General features: G+C 35.1%; 1 protein-coding gene across 2 annotated transcripts in view; it reads left to right on the forward strand.

Moving 5' to 3' along the window:
* Positions 1 to 22,238, forward strand: part of NUP37 (nucleoporin 37) — a 41,912-nt gene extending 19,674 nt beyond the window's left edge. For both annotated transcript variants that reach the window (XM_019446605.2, XM_019446606.2), the window contains exons 6-10: positions 11,964 to 12,054; positions 18,796 to 18,977; positions 19,468 to 19,518; positions 21,367 to 21,460; positions 21,972 to 22,238. In XM_019446605.2, the coding sequence (XP_019302150.1) occupies positions 11,964 to 12,054; positions 18,796 to 18,977; positions 19,468 to 19,518; positions 21,367 to 21,460; positions 21,972 to 22,085 (532 nt within the window). In that variant the 3' untranslated portion in view covers positions 22,086 to 22,238. The remainder of the gene's footprint in view (positions 1 to 11,963; positions 12,055 to 18,795; positions 18,978 to 19,467; positions 19,519 to 21,366; positions 21,461 to 21,971) is intronic.
* Positions 22,239 to 26,583: the final 4,345 nt, after the last annotated feature.

The following is a 26,583-nucleotide window of genomic DNA, read 5'->3' on the forward strand; positions in this document are numbered from 1 at the left end:
TGCCAGGCACCATGCTAGCTAGGTACTTGGTAAGCACTGACTTTTTTTTTGTCCCCCTTTGGGTGTTGACAGGGAGGTAGAAAGGCAGTGAACAGTAATCATTGACTTATTTTTAAACCTGTGAATAATCATTTCGGAGGAAGGCATTTCAGGCTTCTCCAAGAATGACGAAGGTATTTTGTTTTCTATAAGTGAATTACAATATTAATAAGCAAAAACATTACTAAATATTTTATTGAGTGCTTTACTGTATATTAACCACCACTTACCTATGTAAATTTAATTAATTTTTACAACAACTCTGAGATAAGTACTATTTTTATGCTCATTTACATGATGGGGATATAAGATAAAGAGAGGCTAAGTAATTTGTGGAAAGGGACAGAGCTGTTAAGTAGAGGAACAGGAGTATCAGGCAATCTGACCCTAGTACCTGCACTCTTACTCACCTGGCATGAGAAGACATATTTGTATCTAAACTATTTCAGCTCTTTCTTACTTCTCTACATTCTGTGATATAACTTCATTAATTTAAACAATGAACCACAGGGCTACTCATAATCTGAAATGTTATTATAGAAGATGAGAGATTAAATTGTAATCTAAAATTTCACCTAGTTTTATATTCTGTGATCTATGTAGGTTTATAAGAAAATTGAATTCTCATTTAAGTCAGCAGTTCTTATCAGTCCCAATATCCCCTTTTTAAAATAAATATTTTATAATGCCCATATACAGTCATAAATGAAACTCATAGAAAATATAAGCTATCAAAATATCTATTCACAAAAAATTATTTTAGTGCCTTAATTGTACTATACATTTCTGTAAAAAAGAAAACTAATTGTTACAGAATAAAAGTGTGGTGTGTATATACTCAGGTAGTCTTTGTCTCTCTTTACAATGAATAAAGTTGAATATCAGAAAAACAAGATGATAGGAAAATATAAGGCAGAGACAAGGCTGCCAAATTTCAGGATTCCAGGGATATGGTTTGTATCAAGTACAATGTAAATAGTGCCATCTGGAGTTCTGCAGTGTCATAACTCAGTGTGTCTGAGTGAAACTACGGTTATTTGACTAAAACTCATGTCCATCTTAATAGAAAAAAGTGAAAGAGGGAAATAATGTTTTCAAAGTAAAAATAACACAGACGTATTATAGGATGTCAAGTTGAAAAACTAAGGAAGGATAATATTCATGGAAATCAATCAGTTTTTATATCGATAGTATCAAAATAAATCACTGTTATTCCATGGGATGGAATACTAACAAAGATTGCAAAAACTTCATCTTGTATCTTGAAATGCTCCCGCCTTTAGTGGGATTTCTAAATTTCATTCTCATTTGATGGATTAATTCATTTAATCCTCAAAACCCTTATGTGGTAGGTTTTCCCCCTTTTACAGAGGGGAATCCCAGGCAGTCTTGCTCACTACATTATGCTGTTTCCAGTTTAACAGTTTTTAAGTTTTCGTCTTTTTATATTACTGAAAAAGTAAGTATTCAGATAACCTGTGTGTTCTGTTCAAAATTAAGCATTCTGTAGGGCTTAATAAAATTGACACAATTGTGGTTAGAGTCACGTCTGCAGAAGTGTTATCTTCCGCTTATGTAGAGTTTATAATGTTTGAAAGATACCTTTGCTAAAACATTTTATACCAGTTCTTGAAAAGATGTCATGTTCCTTCTTCCTACTTCATTAGTGCAGTTTACAGATGAGGAAGAAGAGTAAAGAGAAACAGACTTTTCTAGAGGATAAGGAAAATTATTCTAGAGGAGATTGCTATGGCCTTTGCACTAATAAGGTATTTTTCAGGGTCAGCTTTGCTTTACTACCTTAGAGTCAGTCATCGTAGCATCTGAGTGCCCTTGTGGCAGTACTCAGTGAGTGAGTAGGAGAAGGAATGAATACAACTCTGTACCTGTCACGTCTTGCCACCACCAAACAAAGCATCTGACAGGAGATGTGTAAACAATGGCATTGCTAGCCATTCAGCCTCATGTTCGGTACCGTCTCCTTTATGGCCCTCATCATGTCCACCATATGTAAATATTTACACATATATATATATACACACACATACATGCGTATATGTATGTATATGCATATGCACAGGAAAGTGTCACTACTCGTGTTCAGACTTATGACCCAGCATTATCAAAAGAAGGTTAAAGTTATTATTATATTTGAGAAGTAAATAAGTACATATTCATTTAGAAAGACTTATTATCCCATACTTCCAAAGGAAGGTAAAAATGGTGTTTTAAGTATTTAATGGGTTAAGCTTATTATTTTAAAAACTCACTAATACAGAACATCTCATTCCCAGTCAGTGCCAAATAACAGATGTTCTTGTATATTAAAAACAGTACCGTTCTGTAAGAACAAGTCAGATCAACAAGTATTTATTAAACACGTTTAGTATAGCCAACATTTAGTACTTTGGGGGATACAAAAGAAATAGAAGACCCAGTACTCACTGTAACTACAAAGGATGTCAGAAGTAAATCTCTTTCCTCCTCCACCCCCCCCAACAATCTTTTTAAATATTAGATAAAATTTATGGTGAAGGAAAATTGGCTTCTAGAAACCAAGGGATTCTTAGTTTAAGACTAAAATAATAGAAGCATGTAATGTGCCATTCTTTGTCTATAAAACATGGGATATTAGTAGTTGTCATGTTCTAGCTGTCATCATTTTTAAAAAGAATGGGAAAAGGGGTAGCATATAAAAAATAAGATTTTTTTAGGAATGTAACCAAATCATTGGATAAAGGAATACTAAATTACCTAAGATACTCACTAAGCCAATTGTATTGTTTTTTGAAAAGTTATACAAGAGGAAAAAAAATGTTTATCAAATGTCTTCTGTGAACCCCATGCCAGCCAAGTTCTTTCCATATTACCTCTGTTTATGTACGTTCGAGAGTCTTCAGAATCCATAGTTAAGATGGTGTTCTGACCCACCCCACCCTACCCCTCCCTGACCCCAACTGGGATCACAGAATATGCAGTCTATTTAAAAATAGTCCTTGCAGGAAACAGAAAGAAGGGGACTGAGAGCCTTCAGTGAATTCCTATTCAGGAGCAAATAAACTTTGCCTAAGTAATTCCAGGTACAAAGTGAAATCGGGAGAATTTATATTATTTATTATAATGTTATGGTTAAATAAATCCAGAAATAAAGTTCTCTGCTTGCCTTCCAAAATTCCATGTAATTTTTTGTAACATTTTAAATCAAGATCAATTATTGCACAGTTATAACAAGAGTTTTAAGAATAGGATAAATAAACAGTTTGTGTTAGGTTTGGTAATAGTTTACCTCCCTTGTGTGGAACATAAGGATCTGTTTCTTCATAAGAACTATCCAAAAGTTATACTAAAACCTGTTGATCACATTTACAGACCTTTTTCAATTCAGTGCAGTTAAATAGTATGCAAGATTATAGTAGAGTGAAAGTTAGAAAGTGATACAAGACTTTTCTAAACTTTTATATGATCAGGTACTGGTCACACCTCTCTCTAATATTCAACTCTTTGTTCTCTCTTATGTGCTCCTGTAGATGAAATCCAAAACCATTACCACATAAATTGTATTACCATATCAGTGATTGCAGTAATTTAAGCTGGTTTTATGTGGCCCTCGTGTGGTTGCAGGAAGTGAATTTTATAAATGAGAATCAGATCCATAAACATTCTTCAGGTTTGTTTTGAAAGTCCATTTATGTCACTAACAAGGAGTCCTTTCCCTCATTTATAACATATAGTCAAATTTTAGGTTCTAAAGTTTATCAACATTTTTCTTGGAAATAATAAAATGCTAATATTTCCTGGATAGTATTACTGGTGTTTATGTTAGTTAAAGGGAAAGTTCTTTTACTTTGAATTCCTTGAAGATGAAATCATTCTGTATGATCTGTTTGAAAACTACCATATGGTATTTCTTTGCAGTTGAGAGTTTAATTTTGAATTTATTTTTAAATGTGACAAAATTTCTCAGAATTCCTATCCTTCAAAAATCTGTCTATGTAAGTTAAGTAAGATGTTAATTCTCCCCTGGGGCAGCCTCACCTAGTTTCTCACCTCTGTGATGATAAACTTGTAGTTTCTGCTGAATTTGTTTGGAATTTCAAGAAAACAAAATGAAGCAAAAACATATGAGCTTGTAATATTTTTTTTAACTCTTCCAAAGCTTTGTAAAGATTTACAAAGGTAGATTATTTTATGTATGGTATAGTTGGTTTATTAGTGTTATGTTTGAAACAGGCTACCTTTGTCTCCCCTCCAAAATACACATAGTCTTTGATTATTGATTCTTTTTTTGACTCATTATTTTTTGTTATTGGAGGATAAAATAATAAGCATATGCAATTATCTCTCATTTTCACCCTTACTATTCTTCTTACTCTCAAGTCAATAAAATTTGTGGTGGTCCATTTCGTTTATCATTAATACTTACTAGCACATTAATACTACTTGCATAGTAGTCTCTAACATTTAAAAAAAAAAAAAAAAAGCTGAATTAGTCTAATCTTATTTCTGAATATATTTGAAACACAGACACATACTGAAAGTACCCTGTACAAAATTCTTATTTTATACTCTCATGCCTTTTTGTTGCCTCCACTGTTAAAGGCTTTTGCCCAGATGACAAAGTTTATTTATTCACCACTCTAGCCTTCCATACCCACTATGGAGACTGGCCCATCTTAACCCTAGATTTGTGCTTTTAGTTGATATGGTTTCCCACCTCTGAACTCCTTTTGCACCTAAAACCAGACATTTTAGCAGTAAGTTACTTTGTAATTTGTTTCACTTCTTCCTAATTCTGCATTCACTTACTAAGGAAATATACTATGTCTTTCCCTTTTTTGAATTATCCATAGTGTGATGTGTAACTTAGTGATTATTTGGAAATGGTAGGGGAAAATCTTCATTTTGTTATCACAAAACTCAATGAAAGAAGTGTTTGTTGTCTAAGAGTATTGGAAATCCCTTTCTTGCACCCAGTAACATTGTAAAGTACCTTCTCCTCCTTATTACTACATCTCAGCATTACTTTTTTTTGCTTGCTTTCATATTTAATTAATCAGTACAGCAATTCATGTGATCCAGTCAAGTCTTTTAGAAAGATTGCAGTTAGTATTTTTTTTTTACTAGTTAGAGAAGGCCAGATGGATACAGATGTGTCATTTAATGTCATCCATTCCTTCTTTTGTGTTGTCAGAAACATTTGGTAGCAGAAATTTCCTTCTACAATGAACTCCTTACCAGACAATGAGCTGCCAATTAAAAATGGAGAACAAACAAATAAAAGAACAGAGTATTACCCAGGAAATTTCCTTTCAAAATCTCAGAGGGAACATCTCCCTCTATTAATTGTAATTTAAAAGACCCTTGAGAATATCTAGGATAGCTGCAATATGCCAACACCCAATTTATGGGATCTTTTTATTAACTAAATAAGGATACTTAATGTTCGGCTAAAAAGCACTCAACCTGAAATAAGGCAATAATTTTAAGAGTAAACTACTGAAAGTAAAGTAAGTATAATTCATAACCTTAGATCTGGACAGCTGTCCATCTGTACATGTTACAGCTAAAATCTAAGAGTTCCACTGAGGACCACAGAGTTGGGATGGGTAGAGGTATTTGTTATAATTATAGTCAAGTTGGTTCAAAACTGTCATTTATTTTATTTTACTTGAAGAGTGATGCTATCTGTACTCCAGTGCCCTTTGATTTAATCCATAGTATTGGCTTCTCAATATGTCAGTAAATTAATTATACTTTAAAAGCTTTTTCTTTGAAATTTCCCATGCAGACATTTAAATAGGTATACAATATATTTCATATAGCTCCTGATTTTTGCTCATTAGTTTAACTTGATAATGTTATATTTTTATGCTTTTATAAATAGTCCATTACCTTTCCATATGCTTGATTATGTGTATTAAGAACTCTATGAGGGGCACCTAGGTGGCTCAGTCAGTTAAGCATCTGACTTGATTTCAGCTCAGGTCATGATCTCACAGTCATGACATTGGGCTCCATACTGAGCGTGCAGCCTGCTTACGGTTCTCTCTCTCCCTCTTCCTCTCCCCCTGTTTGCACCTTCTCCCTCTCAAAAACAATTAATTAATTAATTAATTTAAAAACTGAAAAGCCTATGAACCCTTACAGCTTTTATTGTGATGCCTCACTTTCCTGAAAAGTATGTATCTGTGGTTATAATTAACTTTAAGTAACTTTATTCATTATAAACAGATTTATTAGCAATAAATTTGGAAATATTAATATGAACTTTCAGTTCTATGAATTTTTCCCTGTTACAATACAAACTCCCTTATCTGCCATGGTCTAAACCTGTAATTCGTTAAACAATAAAAAAGTCAGTAAACTAATCCAACAAAATTAAAAGACAACCTACTGAGTGGGAAAAGATATTTGCAAGTGATGTATCTGATGAAGGGTTACTATCCAAAATATATAAAGAACTTTTACAACTCAACACTCCCCCGTCAAAAAAATTCCAATTAAAAAATGGGCAGAAGATATGAAGAGACATTTCTCCAAAGAAGACATACAGGTGAGGGGCGCCTGGGTGGCTCAGTCGGTTGAGCGTCCGACTTCAGCTCAGGTCACGATCTCACGGTTCGTGAGTTTGAGCCCCGCGTCAGGCTCTGGGCTGATGGCTCAGAGCCTGGAGCCTGCTTCCGATTCTGTGTCACCCTCTCTCTCTGCCCCTCCCCCATTCATGCTCTGTCTCTCTCTGTCTCAAAAATAAATAAACATTAAAAAAAAAATTAAAAAAAAAGACATACAGGTGACCAACAGACACATGAAAAGATGTTCAGTGTCACTCATCATCAAGGAAATGCAAATCAGAACCACAATGAGATATCACCTTACACCTATCAGAATGGCTAAAATCAATAACTTAAGAAACAACAAGTGTTGGTGAGGATGTGGGGGAAAAGGAACCCTCATGCACTGTGGGTAGCAATGCAAACTGGTGCAGCCACTGTGGAAGACAGTATGGAGGTTCCTCAAAAAATGAAAAATAGAACTACCTTACAATTCATGAATCACATTACTGGATATTTATCCAAAAAATACAAAAACACTAGTTTGGAAAGATATATGCACCCCTGTGTTTATCACAGCATTATTTACGATAGCCAAACTACAGAAGCAGCCCAAGTGTTCATCAACAGATGAATGGATAAAGAAAATTAATATTACTTAGCCATAGAAAGAATGAATTCTTGCCATTTGCAACAACATGGATGGAGCTAGAGAATATAATGCTAAACAAAATAAGTCAGTCAAAGAAAAATACCATATGATTTCACTTATATGTGGAATTTTAGAGACAAATGAACAAGGGAAAAAAAGTGAGAGAAAGGAGAGAGAGAAACCAAGAAATCAACTCTTAAATATAGAGAACAAACTGATAGTTACCAGAGGGGAGGTGGGTGGGGGGTGGGGGAAATAGATGATAGGGATTAGAAGCATACTTATTGTAATGAGCACTGAGTAATATATGGAAGTGTTGAATCACTGTATTATACACCTGAAACTAATGTAATAGTGTATGTTAACTACATTGGAATTTAAATTGTAATTAATTGATTAAGCTAGTCTCAAAAAGTGAGTAAACTCGGGAAATCATTTTAAGAGACTATCTACTTACCTTGTTTTATGAAATTTATGAAAATTTGCCAGTTTGCTAATTGCCAGTTTTTTTTTATATTAGGCCAAAACCTTTTCTCCCCCCCTTAATTTATGAGTCTGTTGATTAGCACTGGACCTCTTTTTTGCATGAACCATACCCATAATACAGAGTCTACAATGAAAACATTTGCTAGGCATTCTTAATTCAAAATTATCTAGGCTTTTTACCTTTATTGCTTAATCTTTTGTTACTTACACACCTGCCTAATTTAAGAGCATTTTTTAAGTTAGAAATTTACCTTTAGTTGGTGGCCTTCAACTTCGTTTCATTGAAACAGCTCTTTCAGATGCTCAACATCACTCCTCATCAGGGAAATACAAATCAAAACCACACTCAGATATCACCTCACGCCAGGCAGAGTGGCCAAAATGAACAAATCAGGAGACTATAGATGCTGGAGAGGATGTGAAGAAACGGGAACCCTCTTGCACTGTTGGTGGGAATGCAAATTGGTGCAGCCGCTCTGGAAAACAGTGTGGAGGTTCCTCAAAAAATTAAAAATAGACCTACCCTATGACCCAGCAATAGCACTGCTAGGAATTTACCCAAGGGATACAGGAGTACTGATGCATAGGGGCACTTGTACCCCAATGTTTATAGCAACACTCTCAACAATAGCCAAATTATGGAAAGAGCCCAAATGTCCATCAACTGATGAATGGATAAAGAAATTGTGGTTTATGTACACAATGGAGTACTACGTGGCAATGAGAAAGAATGAAATATGGCCCTTTTGTAGCAACATGGATGGAACTGGAGAGTGTTATGCTAAGTGAAATAAGCCATACAGAGAAAGACAGATACCATATGGTTTCACTCTTATGTGGATCCTGAGAAACTTAACAGAAACCCATGGGGGAGGGGAAGGGGGAAAAAAAAAGAGGTTAAAGTGAAAGAGAGCCAAAGCATAAGAGACTGTTAAAAACTGAGAACAAACTGAGGGTTGATGGGGGGTGGGAGGGAGGAGAGGGTGGGTGATGGGTATTGAGGAGGGCATCTTTTGGGATGAGCACTGGGTGTTGTATGGAAACCAATTTCACAATAAACTTCATGTATTGAAAAAAAAAAAGAAACAGCTCTTTCACATTCATATTTTATCAGCTTATATAATACTAATTATGTAATTATACTAATAATTAAGCATGGGTTTACACCACTTACAAACAGTGGTTTGCTAAGGAAAAAAATCCATATTCCCTCTTGGTTAAGTCTATAACAAATGCACGTATAAGCTTATTAGAAAATAGCCTTCTTGTTCCTGTCAGTTGTAGAAGAGTCTGTCAAAGGAGGTCAGTTAAGACCTTTTCCTATCCACTGTATTCACTACATTTTAAAACTGATGTAAGTTTTTCCATACATAGGTACATGAAAATGACATGCAAGAAAAAAGGATGATTTGAAAAATCTGTCTTACAAATAAGACCAACTGCAAACTACCTTTTGCCAGTCAAATGATTGTTGTTAAGATTGTTTTCGTCAGAAAATTTGTCAGAGACAGTATAGGTTTTTTTCAGTTGGTAATTTAAAAAGATGTGGGAAGAAAAAAGAAAAGGTACAAGCAATCTGGAAAGCCATTTGACAAAAACTGCTAGAGTTCAACTAGTTTTATAAGCTATAATCCGTCAATTCCATACCCAGGTATATACTCGCGGGGGGCGGGGAGGGGGTGCATGTGGATGTCTGTATTCACTAAAAAATATGCAAGAAGATTTATAGCAACATTATTACTAATGACTAAAACTGGAAACAGCTTAAGTGTCAGCAGTACAATGAGTAAATACATTACAGCATACTTAATTCGTGGAATACTATCTACAACAATGAGAGTGGACAAAGTACAACATGCAATAATGTTGGTAAATCTCACAAAATCTAACCATAAGTGAAAAGTGCCAGACCAAGAAAAATACATAATATATGATTGCATTTGTATGATGTTCAGACCTGGCAAAAGTAGGCTATGGTGTGCTTTTTGTGAGAAAGCAAGGAAGTGTAACTAGAAGGAAGCACAAGATGACTTTTGGAGCTGTGGAAATACTCTCTCTTAACTTGGGTGCTATTCTCTTTGAGCTGTATGCTTAAGATATATGTGTTTTTATTATGTATGGTGAACTGCAAAAAAAGAAAAGAATGTGATTTTATCTGATGGGACTAATATTAACTACATGAAGTAATAACAGAAAACTAAGTTGAATTCTACAAAGGGATTTGTGAAGAGCTTAATTATGGAATCTATCAAAAAGGGAAATAAGAGTTAACAACTTGAAGTGTACCATATGTAGCTTATTTAGTTATAACTCATTTCAAGCCAATTTGTTGTATTTTGCATACTTAGTGCTTGGATTATGCAACCACTGAGAATTATTTAATAAGCATATAAATATAAACAATAAATTACTTTATCCTAGTCCTGTAAAGTAATCTGGATTGCCCTTCTCATTTTTTTTAAGTGTTAGGTTCTGTTCAGGATAAAACACTATTTAAAAATTAGACTGAAATTTGGTTCATTGGCCAAAAATACACTTCATTAACTGACCTCTTTTTGTAGAATATCTTTATTGATAATTTTTACCTCTGGTTTTCCTCATTTCAAAGGAAAAAAATCATGAAAATATTCTGGTATGCATTTATTCAATTTATATAATGACAAACAAAAATCAAATACATATTAGAATAAGATCAAAAGAAGCCTTAAACCATTCTCTCTCTCATGAGACTCACTGAATTTGCAAGACGTTCATATTATTTCAGTAGTGGTACAAATATATGCTAGCCCAGCACTTTATTATGCAAGAGGCAATAGAGAAGAAAGAAATATTCAGTTGCCATAATGAATAATCTTATTCATTGTGGGGAGTGAAACACAATTGCATAAACCATTAATAAATGTGATTCCCCTCTTCAATTAAATTGTAGTTGTTTCCCTTGTGTAGTAAATACAGATGAAAAGTGTTGATTTGGCAAGAGAAAAGAGTATGCTTCTAAAGTATTTAATCAAGTAGATAATCATTTTGAAAAACATTTATGTTAGTTTATATGTTAACTATAACATTCCATGATTGGAGACCCTATAATTTCTACAAAGAAGAAAAAATATTTGAAATAATGTGATTTGACACAGAATAGCAGCATTGTCCAATAACTATGTCTACTTTTTTTGGAAGTAAATCTTTGCCTAGACTTTAAACATATATTCCTTAAGTTTGTTAAAATTATTTTATGGTCCTCAATGAGATATGAACCATACCCCTAGAAGAAAAGGTCTAAGGCATTCTAATGAGTGAGTTCAATTCTTAAAGACCAGAATTCTGTGAATACTTTGCCAACCACTCACCACTTTTGCCTTCTGTCATGCTAACTCCCCCCACATTCTGTACCAGTGAGATACAGCCTTGGTTGAGTGTGAGGGATGAGCTGGGCAACTAACAGTGTGGGTGGAGGAGTAGCACCTCTCACAACAGAGTGCCATTACTGAGATTTCTAAGGCTTGATCTCTACTATGGGGAAAGTAAAGAAATTGAAGTAGAAAGCCATCTCACAGAGTAGCTTTGTTACTATAGATTTCTAAGTACTAAAAAGAGAAAGAGTGGAAGGAGCCAGGTATCTGTTCCTTCAACCAACCTTTAATCTGGTAACTTTCAATCAAAGCCACCTTTGACACCAAGAATTGGGGAAGTGAGCCAGATCAGAAAAGATATAAGATAGGAAGTAGCCCCTGGCATGGAAGGCCAAAAGCAGAAGGAATAAGCAACTATGGAAAATTACTATCTCCCTAAATTCACATCACCTCATATTAGCTTCTTTATATGTTATTTTGAAAAATGGGAGTATTGGGTGTGTCGGGGTATGTGTTAAGCACCCCTGGTTGAAATTATTGTTATTGAAATGACTACTGAACTAAGAATGCAACCTGTTTAGTGAACTGGAAACTTGAAGATTCTAGCCACAAAATAAAGAGTGTATGAATAATTTGGTTACTGTGTTACAGTGTTGCTGTGTTAAATTTTTCTGTGATTGAGTATGGTAAAACTCAAATCCTTCATACTATTTTCACATTTTTCTAAAACAATTACCATTATGTTATGGCTTAAAAAAAACATACTTTAGGTGTAAATGTCAACCTTGCAATCTGTAGTTAATAGCTTTGAATTCATGGAGGTTTCATTTTTTTAGTAGTGATATAGCAAAAATATTTAACATTGTACTCCTATTCTTTTATTAGGATTTGGAACTTGGAAGGAATGCAGACAGCTCATTTTGTTCTTCATTCCCCGGGAATGAGTGTGTGCTGGCATCCTGAGGAAACTTTTAAGGTTGTTATTTACAACTTAGCTTTCTTTTATCATGCTGAAAAGACATATACATGTGTAATACATGCATACATAGAGGAGAAAAAGCAATTACTTTTTCCACCTCAGGGACTCTAATTGTCATAAGTGCATTTAGACTAGTCCAGAATTCTGTAACTTAAAAACTCTATAATTAAGTTTTTATTTTGCAGCCATCATCCATAAATGGAATTTTTTCAGAGTACATTTTTCCTACCCTCTGGTAGATTTCAATTAAAAAAAAAAAAAAAACTGATGCCTAGACTATCTAGTAGCAGTATTCATTAGGGGAAAAAAAAAATGTTAAAATCCACTCTTGCAAGCCATAACATGTAAACAGAAAGCATCAGTGACACAAGGCAAATTTGACCTAGCTGCAGTGGTATTCAATTCCTATTATTCAAAGTAGAGCTTTCTAAAATTCTAAAAATATATTGCAAGTTTTTATCAATTGACCTTAATTCTTATTTCATTGGGAAGATCAGCTATATTCAATAAGAATTCTCTTATTTGCCAGTATCTTCTCTTGGGCATCACTCTATTTTATCTTTCCCTAGAACCTAAGAAGTTCCCATGTTCATCTTCTTAAACTTAATTCTTTAGCTGTATAGAGTTCATGCCAGTTCCTTAGGCATCTTGATTTTATAGCTCTCTAATGTCTTTCATGCTTCTCCATTGACTCTCTTCTGTCCTCATACTTGCAGAGAAATATAAGCCTGTTTAATTATAACAAATACTTACATAGTACACATATGTACTTGGCCCATTATCAGCATTTCATGTTAGCTCACTTAATCCTCATGGCATCCTTATGAGATAGCAAGCAACTATGATGATCCTCACTTTACAGACAAGGAGACCACTTCTATCTTGAAACCCTGCTCACTTAATCTTTAAAGCTGCATTATTCTAGTCCTCTTGAGCATCTCTGCGTGTTATCTTCCCTTTTTCTTTCTCCTCTGTCAGCTTCTTTCACCATGTATTTGTGAATTGTTGCAAGAGGTAATTCTCATCTACGCTGTGCCCTTTATTGTAAGAGAGGATAGAAGAATGAATAAAGCCCTTGCCCTTAAGTTACACATGACTGACATGTAAGGAAGAAAAACATGTAATTAAATACAATAACACAGATTTTAAGTGTTGGAATAAAGAAATCTAATAAGTAGAATGATGACATAAAAAAAGGATTAAACAGATCTGCTCATAGCCTTCACAGAAGAGGTAATCCTGAGCTGAAATATCCCAGACCATATAACTGTATTCTCTGAACCTTGGGATGCCATGAAAACTTGTTTCAGGCCTGTTGGATCTTTCTTCAGTAGAACTACATACCCTGTATATGTGCATGAGTAAAATTTTCCCATTTATTCATATTGCATATGTAGGGATTGTTCCATGTAGAAGTATTATGAAGCCAGGCCCTGTATTTTATTTTATGCCAGATTTCTCCCCTGTAGTAGTGAGTCTACTTGAAGTATAATTAGGGATCCTACCTAAATGTTAATATCACCATGTATAAATACAATAGGTTACTTTTTAAAATCTGTGACCTGGGGCACCTGGGTAGCTCAGGCATTTGAGCATCCAACTTCCGCTCAGGTCATGATCTCACGATTTGAGTTCGAGCGCCACATTGGGCTCACTGCTGTCAGCCTGTCAGCACAGAGCCTGCTTCAGATCCTCTGTCCCCCTTTCTCTGCCTCTCCCCCACTTGTACTCTCCCAAAAAATAAAAATTTAAAAAATTAAATCTGTGACCTAGATGAGAAATGAGAACTTTTCTTACAACCTCTGTCCCAAAACTTGTATCTTAATGCTAATGATTCAGATCCCTTTCCTCCATGTGCTTTAAGTTAATTTCTGTTTTTCTTCTGTATATCATTAAAACTCCACCCCACCTCCTCTCCTTTTTTTTTTATTGCTTCCATGACTTCAGAATGTTTAGAAATCCCTGCTGTAAATTACATAAACTCAAAATCTGAAATCACCTTTGATGTCTTCCTTCCCTGTATGCAGAATTTTCGAGGTTTTTAATTTTTCCTTCCCTGTTACTAGAACACATTCCTCCATCATTAAGGTATATTCTTCACCTTTCTGTTCTCATAAGTAACTCTTGCCAAGGCTTAGCTTTTGACTCTCCACTCTTTGATTTTCTTACCTACTTTAAGTTAGACTAATCTTAAAATATCAGTTTCATCATATCACCCCTAAATTCAAAATACATAAAGGCAACACAGAAGTGAATAAGAGTATGGACTTTCGAGATAACTGCCCAGAGTCAAACCCCAGTTCCACCACTTACTGGCTGTGTGATCTCTGGTAAGTTACAAAAGCTCTCTCAACTGCCTTTACTTCCTCCTCTTGTAAAATGGAAGCTCATAAAGACTAAATGAGTGAATCCTTATAAGGTCCTTAAAAGAGAACCTGGCACATAATAAGCACTCAGTCAATTTTAGCTGCTTGTCATTATTGACACTTACCATTACTACTAAAGCTAGTGGTTCTCTGTGGTCCACCATACCCATTCAAGCCCAGAATTTTTGTTCGGATATGCTTAGCCTGGGTGAAAAGGAGGCAGCCAGACAAGAGAAAGAGATGGGTCCATGATTACCTGTCTCATAGAATTCTTAGGAAAATCATATGAGGTGTGAACTTTGCAAAAAGAGCCATTCTAGGGCGCCTGGGCGGCTCAGTGGGTTAAGTGTCCGACTTCAGCTCAGGTCATGATCTCACGGTTAGTGGGTTCTAGCCCCACGTCAGGCTCTGTGCTGACAGCTCAGAGCCTGGAGCGTGCTTTGGATTCTGTGTCTCCCTCTGTCTGCTCCTCCCCCTGCTCACACTCTGTCTCTGTCTCTCCAAGATGAATAAATGTTAAAAAAAAAAAAAAAATTTTTTTAAGAGCCATGTAATCTGGAAGGCACAAAGCAAATGCTAGTGTTTAATAGTAAAAGATACAAACGTCAAAAGATCTTGAGAAATTAAGGTCTTAAATCCAATTAACCACAATTGGAACTAGATTTTATTAGGTAGTAATAACAGAACCAAGAGTTTAGGATGTCAGACGATCAGAGAATTGGGACCAAGGACATCTCAGTCTCTGAGAGAATAGACAACTGCTAAATGAAATGAGGTGTAACAACTGACATTTGTTGAATGCTGAGTGCCAGGAATTGTGCTGAGCATTTTACATGTGTTTTCATGTAATTCTCACAGAACACTCTGAAGTTGGTAACGTTATTCTATCCATTTTGTAGATAAGAAAACTGAAGCACCAAAAGGTTAATAACTAATTTTTCCAAGGCCACACAGGCACAGATTTGACCTCGGTCTGGTTCAAGTACTAATGTTCTGTGCTGCAAAAGATATTTCCCCTGTGAAAATTCAGTGCATATTCTGTTTATGGTTCTGAGAAATGGTAAAGGAAAAATTCCCCTGTAAACTTTTCAGCTCCAGCAGTTCCAAACTTATTTAACGTTTTTACTCTATCTGCTTTCAAACAAAAAAAACCCCAAAAACTATCATCACACTTGAGCACAGTTTAAAAAGGATAAATAAGGGGTGCCTGGGTGGCTCTCAGTTGGTTAAGCATCCTACTTTGGTTCAGGTCATGATCTCACCGTTCCTGAGTTCAAGCCCCACATTGGGCTCTATGCTGACAGCTCAGAGCCTGGAGCCTGCTTTGGATTCTGTGTCTCCCTTTCTCTCTGCCCTTCCCCTGCTCTTGTTCTGTCTCTCTCTCAAAAATAAATAAACATTTTAAAAAATTTTTTAAAGGATAAATAACTGAGAACTGAGTTTTCGATCTGACTTCAACCTATAATAATACCTAATGTTTTCTGAGTGCCTTTTCTGTGCTAAGACAGTTCTGAGTGCTTTACATGTGTTAACTCATACCATCCTTCTATTATAAGTAAGTACTGTTATTATCTCCACTTTTACTGATAAGGACCTGATGTATAGAAAGGTCTTTTGCTTAAGATCATAGAGCAGAGCTAGGACCCACCCAGGTAGGCCCCATTTTAAACCCAACTGCTTTATTGCCCCTCCTAATTTAGGACCTAGACTCAGACAGACTTTGCCCTTCCACAGTCCATAATTTATACCTGAAATCCTTAAGATTTTTAGAGTCAGGCTCAAAATTGCAAATATTTTTATTAGGTCCTGTTAAGGCTTCCTTGGTCTCCTCTCATTTCCACTGCTTCTTCCCAACCCTCAACTATATATAGCACACCATGCCATTCACCAGTCTTCAGTCTAGCTCATAGTAAGAAATACATGTGCTCTAGTCAGATGGACCTGGGTTCAAGACCGGAGTTCCAATGCAGGCTTTGCCACAGGCAAGCAGTGAGACTTCAACAAGTTACTTTTGTCACTCTGTGCCTCGGTCTCCTTTCTGAAAAGTGGGATTAATGATAGTAATTTCTTCATACAGGGGTTAACAGAATTCAATAAGCAGGGCATATAAAGCTCAGTGTTGCATTTGGTTTTGTTGTATATGTCATTGACCTCATGTTATTGTTAGTAATATTAGTATTATTTAAACATTCTAGCTATTAAAGAATAGTTTTAAATTCCACCTTTTCTATTAAGAATCCAATAGTTGCAAAGACTACCAATATTCTACCTATATTCTATGTTCTGTTTTTTTCATAATTTTCTTCTTTAGATGGAAAGTTTCTTGATACCAAGGATCATGTCTTTTACCTTTGATCTCTTTAGAAATTAGCATAGTATTTTGCACACACGTGTATATAGTTAATCTTCATTATTCACAGGTTCCATATTTGCAAGTTTGTCTACTCATCAAAATGTATTTATAACCCCAAAGTCAATACTCAGTGGCATTTCAGTCACAGACCTGCTCAGGGCAGCAAGAAATTTGAGTCAGCTAATGTGCGTATTTCCACCTAAGGCTGAATGAGGCCAGTGATCTGCCTTCTTGTTTTAGCTCTCATACTCTAAACAAGTGTCCTACTTGTGGTCTATTTAGTGACACATTTTTGTGCTTTTTGTTCATGATTTCACCATGTAAAATGGCCCCCCAAGCATAAGTGCTAAAGTGCTGTCTAGGGTTCCTAAGTGTCAGAAGACTGTGATGTGCTTTATGGAAAAAATACATGTCTTAGGTAAGCTTTGTAGACATAAGTTATAGTGCTGTTGGCTGAGTTCTATGTTAGTGAAGCATATATATGAAATAAGGTATCTCTAAATATACCTAAGGCAAGATTATGTATTGATCAGTTGACACAAATGTTATGCCCAGAGACTCACAAGAACCCAACGCTTTATTTTCTCTCTAGAATTAATGTTCAGAATTTACTAATTCTTTGTTCACAGCAACTTTATAGACTCTAAGTACCATGAATAATGAAACTCAACTATGTGTCAGCAGCGGGTGGGCTGGGGTAGATGCTTGGTAAAGGTCTCTTAGATGAATAATAGAATGACTGCCAATAGTCCTGACCATGTGTGTCTTACGAGACATGATGTTCTTATTAGAAATAGTAACAATACTTTTATAGTGTTTTATGGGTTTAAGGAAGTACTTGTATATACAATATCACATTTTAGCTATATGGTAACCTTTGGAGTCTGATGTAATTATCCCACATTTCACAGACAAGAAAAGAGCAAACTCCAGGTCACTCACCAGTTTAGTAGAACCCAGGATTATTGACACTAAGTCTCCCATTCTTCCCAGGCTACCACTGCTACTCCACATCTTCAGGAATGTTTTCACCTTAACATAATTAGAATTATAAGAACATTTTATAAAAGTAAGAACTTTACAGAAAATATAGAGAGTTTTTAAACCATTTTGTTTGGGCAACAACTACTCATGCACTTATATGTTCATAGCAGTCTCTTTACCTTAATTCCCACAAATGGGTGTCCAAGTGCCCTTAGTTCTTTGAGTCTAAGAAACAATTTTTTTTCACATTTTAATATTTTGTAAAATTGAAATTTGTCTTATAACTATTTTTACATTGCTAAAGTATTTCTTAGGAAGGAGGGATAGGGGAAGCAAGCAAGCAAGCGCCTCATTAGCCAACATCTTTAAATCAGTACTATTTTAGAATTAAAGGAAATATTGAAGTAAGAGTAACTGCGATTTATTGAGTGAGTGGCTACAAGGTGTCAAGCACTGTACTGGGTGCTCTAGAGCTATTACTCATTTAATCAACACGTGATGCTGTAACTATTCTTATCCTCACATGATGCATTCTGGAAACGAGAAAAGTGCCAAAGACTTGTAACTTGGCCAGTCATTCAGCTTTTAGGTGGAGGAAGCGGTCTTGTCCCCAGGCCTATCTGTGCTCTTTACACCATGCTGCCTTCCATTCTGGAAACAAACTCACATCACATAAGGATATGTAACACACACTATGTATCTCTATTGAGAAATACACACTTAGCTACCCTTTCTAGACAATATAACTTAAAGGTATAACTTTTCCCAGAATGATTCTTTGGGCTTATTTTTTCCTGATAACCATACCTCATCATTTAAAATTGTACCCAATGTTCCTGAGTCTTTCTTTTGCCAGTATTCTGTAAGCTTTTTTTTATTTTTGATAGAGATTCTTACATAGGCTTCTCCTGTTTCATTTGCATTTGATGTCCCATTTGTAATATATGCAAATATTTGCATATTACTATGTAATATTGAATTTCTGCCTCAGATTTGACTAGTGAATTAGGTGAGTTTTTTTTTTCTATCTTACAGCTGATGGTTGCAGAGAAGAATGGAACAATCCGGTTTTATGATCTTTTGGCTCAACAGGCTATTTTATCTCTTGAATCAGAACAGATGCCATTAATGTCAGCTCACTGGTGCTTAAAAAACACCTTCAAAGTTGGAGCTGTTGCAGGAAATGATTGGTTAATTTGGGATATTACTCGATCCAGGTACTTCCTTAGTATATTCATCTGTTGCTTACTCAAAAAGTCACTATTGCTAAATGATCCATTGAGCCATTCTTGTATACCTGAGCCTCACTGTAGAGCAAAAATAAGTCTCTCTTGTAGAGGGACCAGTGCTACAGCTTTTCACATAACAGAGATAGATGCCCATGCTTTGCAGATTTACTTTGAGAGTAACCCAGAAAGAGCAATGCAAAGGAAGAAATCTTAGACATGAGCAGTATTTACTTATGCTTAAAAAAGAAGAAAAAAAAAAACTGATCCTGTTGAATTATGGTGTTCTGTAACAGCTCTAAATTATGTCTATGTTTCTATCATATTTCGTTTATGTTAATCCAGTGCTTATTTAGAATTTTATCACAGTTTAAGTACATTGGGTATTGTATCCTCTAAAGAGAAAATACCTTTTAAATCTTAAGTTCCTCTACTTGAGACCAGCATATGAATCCATAAAATGCAAAATGTTACCTTTTAGTTATCCTCAAGATAAGAGACCTGTCCACATGGATCAAGCCTGCTTATTCAGGTAATGTATGATTTTTGTTGGAGCTGTATTTGGTTTTTTTGAGTTCGGTTACTTTGTTGCATGCTGTGCCCCCAACCTGGAATACTTTGCCAGTCCTCTCCTTTGTACTGAGTTGTTTGGGGGTGTTTTGGGTTTTATTTGCTGACTATTTTATAAATGGTTATTTTGCTTTCCTAACTAAGTCTTTGCTTTTGTCTTTTTGTCTGGGTGAGGGAGTGATTTGTTTTCCAATATTTTCTTTGAAAATTTTTATGAAATACAAAACACATTACCACTCCACTAATACCATTACAACGATTTGGAGTATATACATCCTTATTGTTTGTTCTGATAAAGATATAAACTTCATTGTTGTGCTTCAGGTGAGAACACACTATATTATATATCTGTGACTTTTTCTCTACTTGTATTAATATACATGTCTCCCTTGTTCTTACTGATTTTTGCATAATATTCCATTGTATATTTATTATGTTTATGTATATTTATGTGTTTTATGTATATTACCATAATATTTAATATTAATAAAATGAATAAATTAACAAATTAATGTATTTATTAAATAATATTAATATGCTAGTATTACTATAAGATACCATTGTATAGTATATTATTGTTATTGTTTATTATGTATATATATTCCTTTGCATAATTCCATTAGGGTGATTTTAGCTTCTAGTAACATGAATACTAACAGAATAAAACCAGTGGAACATTTATTATATGCTATATTTCATAAAATCTAAATTACCCCCAATAAAATCCTAGAACTTAGGGACACCATCATTTTTTGTACACCTTAGAAAAAACTACATTCGATTAAGTGTAAGAATGCTATAGATTGTAAGATACATTCTGATTTCAGAAATGTGAGCATATCACAAGAGATGTGATGCTTCGGACAGAGGCAGTCTCGAGATTGGCTTAGTAGCTCATCAGCACCAACAAGTTCAGACCTTTCCCTCTGCCATCTGCAGTGGCAGGGCTTTGGGCTTGTTGCTTCAACATCACAAGACGACTGCCAGGGTTCCATGCATCAGGGCCTCATACAAGCTTGTCCAAAGAGGAGAGGAAGGAACACTGAGGAATTGCTGCCATTGCCTTCACTCAGTCGTGTCTCATCCCTTGGGATCAAACACACTGCCAGACGTAGTTGGGGTTCAATTAGCATGGAAAGGGGCAGAAAGGCTGTTGGGCAAGCAACTAGTAATGTCTGCCCATATAAAAATACTAACTAGACTTAGGCTTTTGGATTTTTTGCTGTCGTTGTTTATCAATGAATTCTTTCTTTTTTCTTATATCTTCCCCATGCCCTTATGGTAGTGCTGAGCATGTTGCTGGAACACTTGTTGATTCATTAATTCATTGTATTTCAGTGTCTAGGATATCTTGAAACTTAAGCTTAAATATCTATTCTAGGTGTTTGTATCATCCCAAGGAGTTTAAATGCATGAATTTATTGCTAATTGTACAACAAATGTCAGTAAGAACAATAAGTGTTGTTTTTTTTTTTTTTTTAATGTATTGCACTGTGAAATATTTTCTGTCTGTCTGATACCTTGTTTGTATCTCCTACCTCACTGTCGGCCCTTTGGTTATAAGAAAGGAACTGCTAACTTTCTGTAACGTTAGAACTTAACCAACTAGCACATGGTAAGCATTTAATAAATATTTATAAAATGAGAAAATATTTATAGCTAACTTCCCTGGAATTTCCAGTCTAACTGTGAAGCTGTATTAACAAATTTAGACTTCAAAATTATTGGTTTTATGCAAAAAGAAATAACTTGTTTTAGAAAAGCTTGTAGTTATCTGTAGAATACTATACTTGTTTTTTTCTTTTCTTAGGTGGTCTACAGTTAATGAGAACTTGTTTGCAACCACTGGTTATCCTGGCAAAATGGCAAGCCAGTTTCAAATTCATCATTTAGGACACCCTCAGGTAATGTAGAGTTGTTTTGTGGCATATATGTTTCTACATTTGTGTTTTTTACTTTTCTACTTATAGCCCCCAAATTTGTAATATGTAACTAAAGACATTTGTGAATGTCTTATCTGCTCAAATTGGTTGGAAAGAGAAAGCATTTTTTAATGTTTAAACCACCAGTGGTAACAGACACTTTGCCAGTATTCACGTAAGAAGAAATTTATTTCTTCTGTTTTATTTCCTTCTTCACTTAAATATAATAATTTTGCTTGTTTGCTTGGTTTAGGCTACAAAAATGTTTGAATCTAAGCTACTCCAGTTACTCGTAGATTATTTGTATCCTTCATTCTAGCCAGCTGCAAAAAATAATGTGTATTTCACTTATGAGGGAGCATATTTTTAATTCTGTTTCTGCTACATTAAACAAAGACAAGTTAGCAATGCATTTCTTATTTTTGAAGGGTAGTTTTTACTTATTAACTTTGGTGATCTATTGAGTTTCTCTAATTCTTTACGTATATTGTAGCCTGTCCTCATTGGTTCTGTAGCCGTCGGATCTGGCCTTTCCTGGCATAGAACTCTTCCACTGTGTGCAATTGGAGGAGACCACAAGCTGTTGTTTTGGGTAACTGAAATGTAAAACAAATTTTCTTTGTACCTTAGATGCATAAACTTTGTATTTTTAATACATATTTTGGAGAACTCCCTATTTTTATATCAAATATACTGTAAGCTCTAGTAATGTCCCAGTTGTTGCTTTTGTTAAATAAACTGTTAATGGTTTGAAAAATCATTTTCTTGCTCTGTGCTGTATATGTGCATGTATGTGTTTAAAAACATACATTTTTTAAAATCATCTTTCAAGACTATAATTGACTGAGCAGCTCCAGAAAAGAGATGATTTTATCACAGATTATCCAAAGTGTATCCTGTCCTCTATACTTTGAATATATGCTGTTTTCCTAATTCTCAGAGATGCAAACATTTACAAAAGGAAGAAAATGTCTTTCCTTTCAGTGTTACTCTGGAAGTGATCGAATGTATATGTGTGGGTATATGCATCTTTGTTAGCAGTTTATATGTGTAAGGGTCTTACAACTTCCTCAGTAATTATAAAAGATTATCATTTAACTTAATACAAAGAATGATTTTCACTTTCTTAAAAATGTGACTGATTGACTCAGTCCTGTTGACTTTATACAAATTTCTTTTGACTAGACATCTCAACATTCTTAGAACATCTGGTGTATGGGATAAAGCTTACCTTGAAAAATGAATTATAATTAATATCTTTAACAGCCTCTGCCTGTTATGAATCTTCACCATTTTTATCAAGAAACTGAGATGTTTCTGAGATGGCACCTAGTGGCAGTAAAACAGCGCTGATAGCACAGGGCCTGCTTGGGATTCTCTCTCTCTCTGACGCTCCCCCATGCTCGCTTGTTCTCTCTCTCTCTCTCTCTCTCTCTCAGAATAGATAAACTTAAAAAAAAAAAGAAAAGAAAATTAGCTTTACGAGACAAGGAAATGTTGCAACTAATTTTTTTAATGCAATGAAATGTTTTAATCATGTAGATATTTAAACTATTATGTGCTTTACTGATGAAAAAATGCATAGTATACCAATTTCTAAGTCACTTATTTGATATAATAAATTGTTACTAAATAATAGCAGTGGTTTCCTTTACCCCTTCATAAGCGGATTGTAACTTAAAAAGGCAAAGGTCAGGGAATTGGGACATGTTTCCTTTTAACAGTCTCTGTGATGGGACAGAGAACCCTAAAAGCATTAGGGTAGATCAAAGAATTTGTAAGAATTTTTCATTTCAGGATGTGTCCCAGATATAAGGAATACATATTGAGATGTCAGATTGAGCCAGTGCATTTGAAAATTGTCTAAGGACGTTGACTTAGGAATTGAGTGGGTTGTTATTAAGGGTGGAGATTGAGGGGAGCCTGGGTGGCACAGTCAGTTAAGCGACTCTTGATTTTAGCTCAGGTCATGATCTCACAGTTTTGTGAGTTGGAGTTCCACATCAGGCTCTGCGGTGGCAGCACAGAGACTGCTTGGGATTCTCTCTTCTCTCTCTCCGTCTCTCTCTCTGCTCCTCCCACACTCACACTGTTTCTGTCTCTCTCTCAAAATAAATAAATAAACTTAAAAAAAAAAAAAAAGGATGGAGATTGAAAAGTATGTTGGCCTTGGATTTTTGGGTGTCTAAGAAATGGGTTCTTTGGAATAAGGGCTTACCCAAATATGAGTTATCTGATGAAATTACCCAGTAGCACTACTGCCTGTTAGGGGAACCTGTCTTGGGAAAAGATAACCCATGGTGGTCACATAAATACTAAATTTATGCAATTTATGCCGAGAAGCAGGAAGTGTTAACGCTTAAAGAAAGCAAATGGTTGTTTCATTTATAAATTAATATAGTGACTATAAGACTCAAGTCTCAAGAAATGAGAGGGATTTCTTTATCCCTTAGCTTCAGGAGTGGTATTCATGTTATCCTGAGTAAGCATTGTTAAACTTTACTATGTTCAATTACTTTAAATGGCATAATGATATTCTTTTTCCATAGTAAATTTTGTTTTTAGTAAACTATGTTTAAATTAGACTAACACAGGAGGCAGTGTTCAATGGAGAATTAGTTATTGGTCATCACTTCTAATTTCTGATAAATAACATGAGTTCTGATTTTGTGTATGTGTATGTGTCCCAGTTAGTTTTAGTTTTTCCATGTTTGTTTATTCTAAGAGGGTTTTTCTTCTGCTGAAAATAAGTTTTCCTCAGGATTGCTTCACTTACAAATATTGTGGAAAGGAAAAAAAAGTTGTACTTGTGTTCTAAAATTCTTATTATTTAGAGATGTTGAAGCAAAAGTCAGGATATCACAAATCTGCAAGATGTCAGAATTAAATCCTACTCTTTCAAAATGATGGAATCATAAGTCCCATTTTATTTTTATGATTTGGCTTGTACGTTGTGAATATTTCAATGTCTCTCCCATGCCAAAACACAAAATCGTACACCCATGCACTCCAATTTGTTTCTTTGGTAATTTGTGACTACATATTGACACTGACCTAGAAATGTTCCTGTTGCTGTTTTAAATCTCATGTCAGTGGAGAAGAAATTGAAATCTGGTTTGCACATTTGTGTCTGGTTTTTTTGTAATTGTCCAAAATCTGACATTGTCCCAGAAATGCTGATTGGTAAGTTATGAGACAGTATTATACCCAAGACTGATTTCTTAGGAGAGAACATGTATTTGCTCCAGATTATTCCTCATGTTTCTGTAGCTCAAAAAGTTAAACTCAACCCAACTTTATGTGATACCAGTAATAGCCTTAGATTTGAGCCCAAATAAAATGTGCAAAGTAAAAATCACCATTATGATGGTCCATTTCCACATATTCCTCATGAGAGCATGGTCCAGCCTCAGAAGCAGCATTCTGTTCCAATATATCTTTATCAAGCTGTCGGTGTGCTTAGTAACAAGGACAGGAGAGAACACTCTGTTTCTTTAATCTAACACCTTGCTGATTCAAAAACATTTATTTTAACAGGCATTGAAAAGGAATTTCAAAACAGCTAACATTCGTTTCTAATTATACATTTAAAGAAATATGCCTTTTAAAACATAGGTAGAAGTTTCCTTTTGTTGCTATTAACATGACTTTAATTTATAGCAACCATCTGTTAACTAAGCACAGAAACACAACAAAATAATTAGGATATCAGCTTTGAAGATCTCCTTTCAGAAAAGGAAAAACAAATACACATTTGATGACATATCCATTACTCAAACTCGACATAACCAATTTCTTTTGCATGCATGGACACAGACTTCATGAGAAATTGAAAGCACTGAATCTCCTTTCTGACCTTTTCAGCTGTTCTTTGAACTACCTTAGTAAAAACAATTGTTGCCCGTATGTTGGATCAAGTTACATTTGCCTGGAAATTTCTTTGGATCAGCTTATTTCTGTTTAACTGATGTGTTTGTTATATTGCTATTTGCCTTCTCAACTAATTTTTAACAGAATACTCTACCTTGGGACTTTTACATAAGTTTTTAAAATCCATAAGAACAAGGGTAAGTAAAAGGAGAGGCCACCAAGTTTCTCCGCCTTTGCAAAAACAATTTGAGTAGCCCAATAGATTTAAAGATGTATGAAATAAAGCATTTCTACCAACTGCATGTTTAGTGCTATATTGAGTTGAGTGCCTGTGTCTTTATAGTAAAAGACAATAAATGCTGCTGGTATGTTTGCTTCTTAAACACAAAACTTTGGTCTTTCTTATAAGCACAGCTGTTGTTCTATTATTGAGCCAAATCCAGACAAGATTAGACTCTGGCCAAAATTAAGGTTAATCTCTGCAACCATCTCAAGTAAGAGCTTTCCAGTGCTGTTTTAGGAAATCTTTATTTTTGGGACAGTGTATAAAGGAAATAAGCCCCAGACAACTAACCTCTCAAGAAAGCCAGAGGCAACTAGTCATAAATTATGCCACAGTGATAAAGAAGTTGGAGGCTGTCTAAACAAATTAGTTCATTTTGGTTCATTTTTACTTAGACTATAGCTGTAAGAAATGATTCTCTTAGTTGACATTAGTTTAAACCAGACCAATAGAAGTTATTATTATTAATTTTTTTTTTAAGTTTATTTCTTTGAGAGAGAGTACGAGTAGGGTAGGGGCAGAGAAAGAATCCCTAGCAGGCTCCACGCTGTCAGCACAGAGCCCAGTGCAGGGCTCGAACTCACAAACCATGAGATCATGACCTGAGCCGAGATCAAGAGTTGGATGGATGACTGAGCCACTCAGGTGCCCCTAGAAGTTATTTTTTACTTTTTTTTTAATTTTTTAATGCTTATTTATTTTTGAGAGAGAGAGAGATTGAGAGACAGAGCGTGAGTGGGGAAGGGGCAGAGAAAGGGAGACACAGAATCTGAAGCAGGCTCCCGGCTCTGAGCTGTCAGCACAGAGCCCAACATGGGGCTTGATCTCACAGTTCGTGAGATCATGACCTGAGGCAAAGTCTGGTGCTTAACAGACTGAGCCACCCAGGCGCCCCAACTAGAAGTTAAAGAACTTTTTTCTACCATCTTTTCTTAATTAGTATTTCTTTGGT

Source organism: Panthera pardus, unplaced genomic scaffold (assembly GCF_024362965.1).
Source record: "Panthera pardus isolate Hobbes unplaced genomic scaffold, ASM2436296v1 HiC_scaffold_6, whole genome shotgun sequence".
Classification (NCBI taxonomy): Eukaryota; Metazoa; Chordata; class Mammalia; order Carnivora; family Felidae; genus Panthera; species Panthera pardus.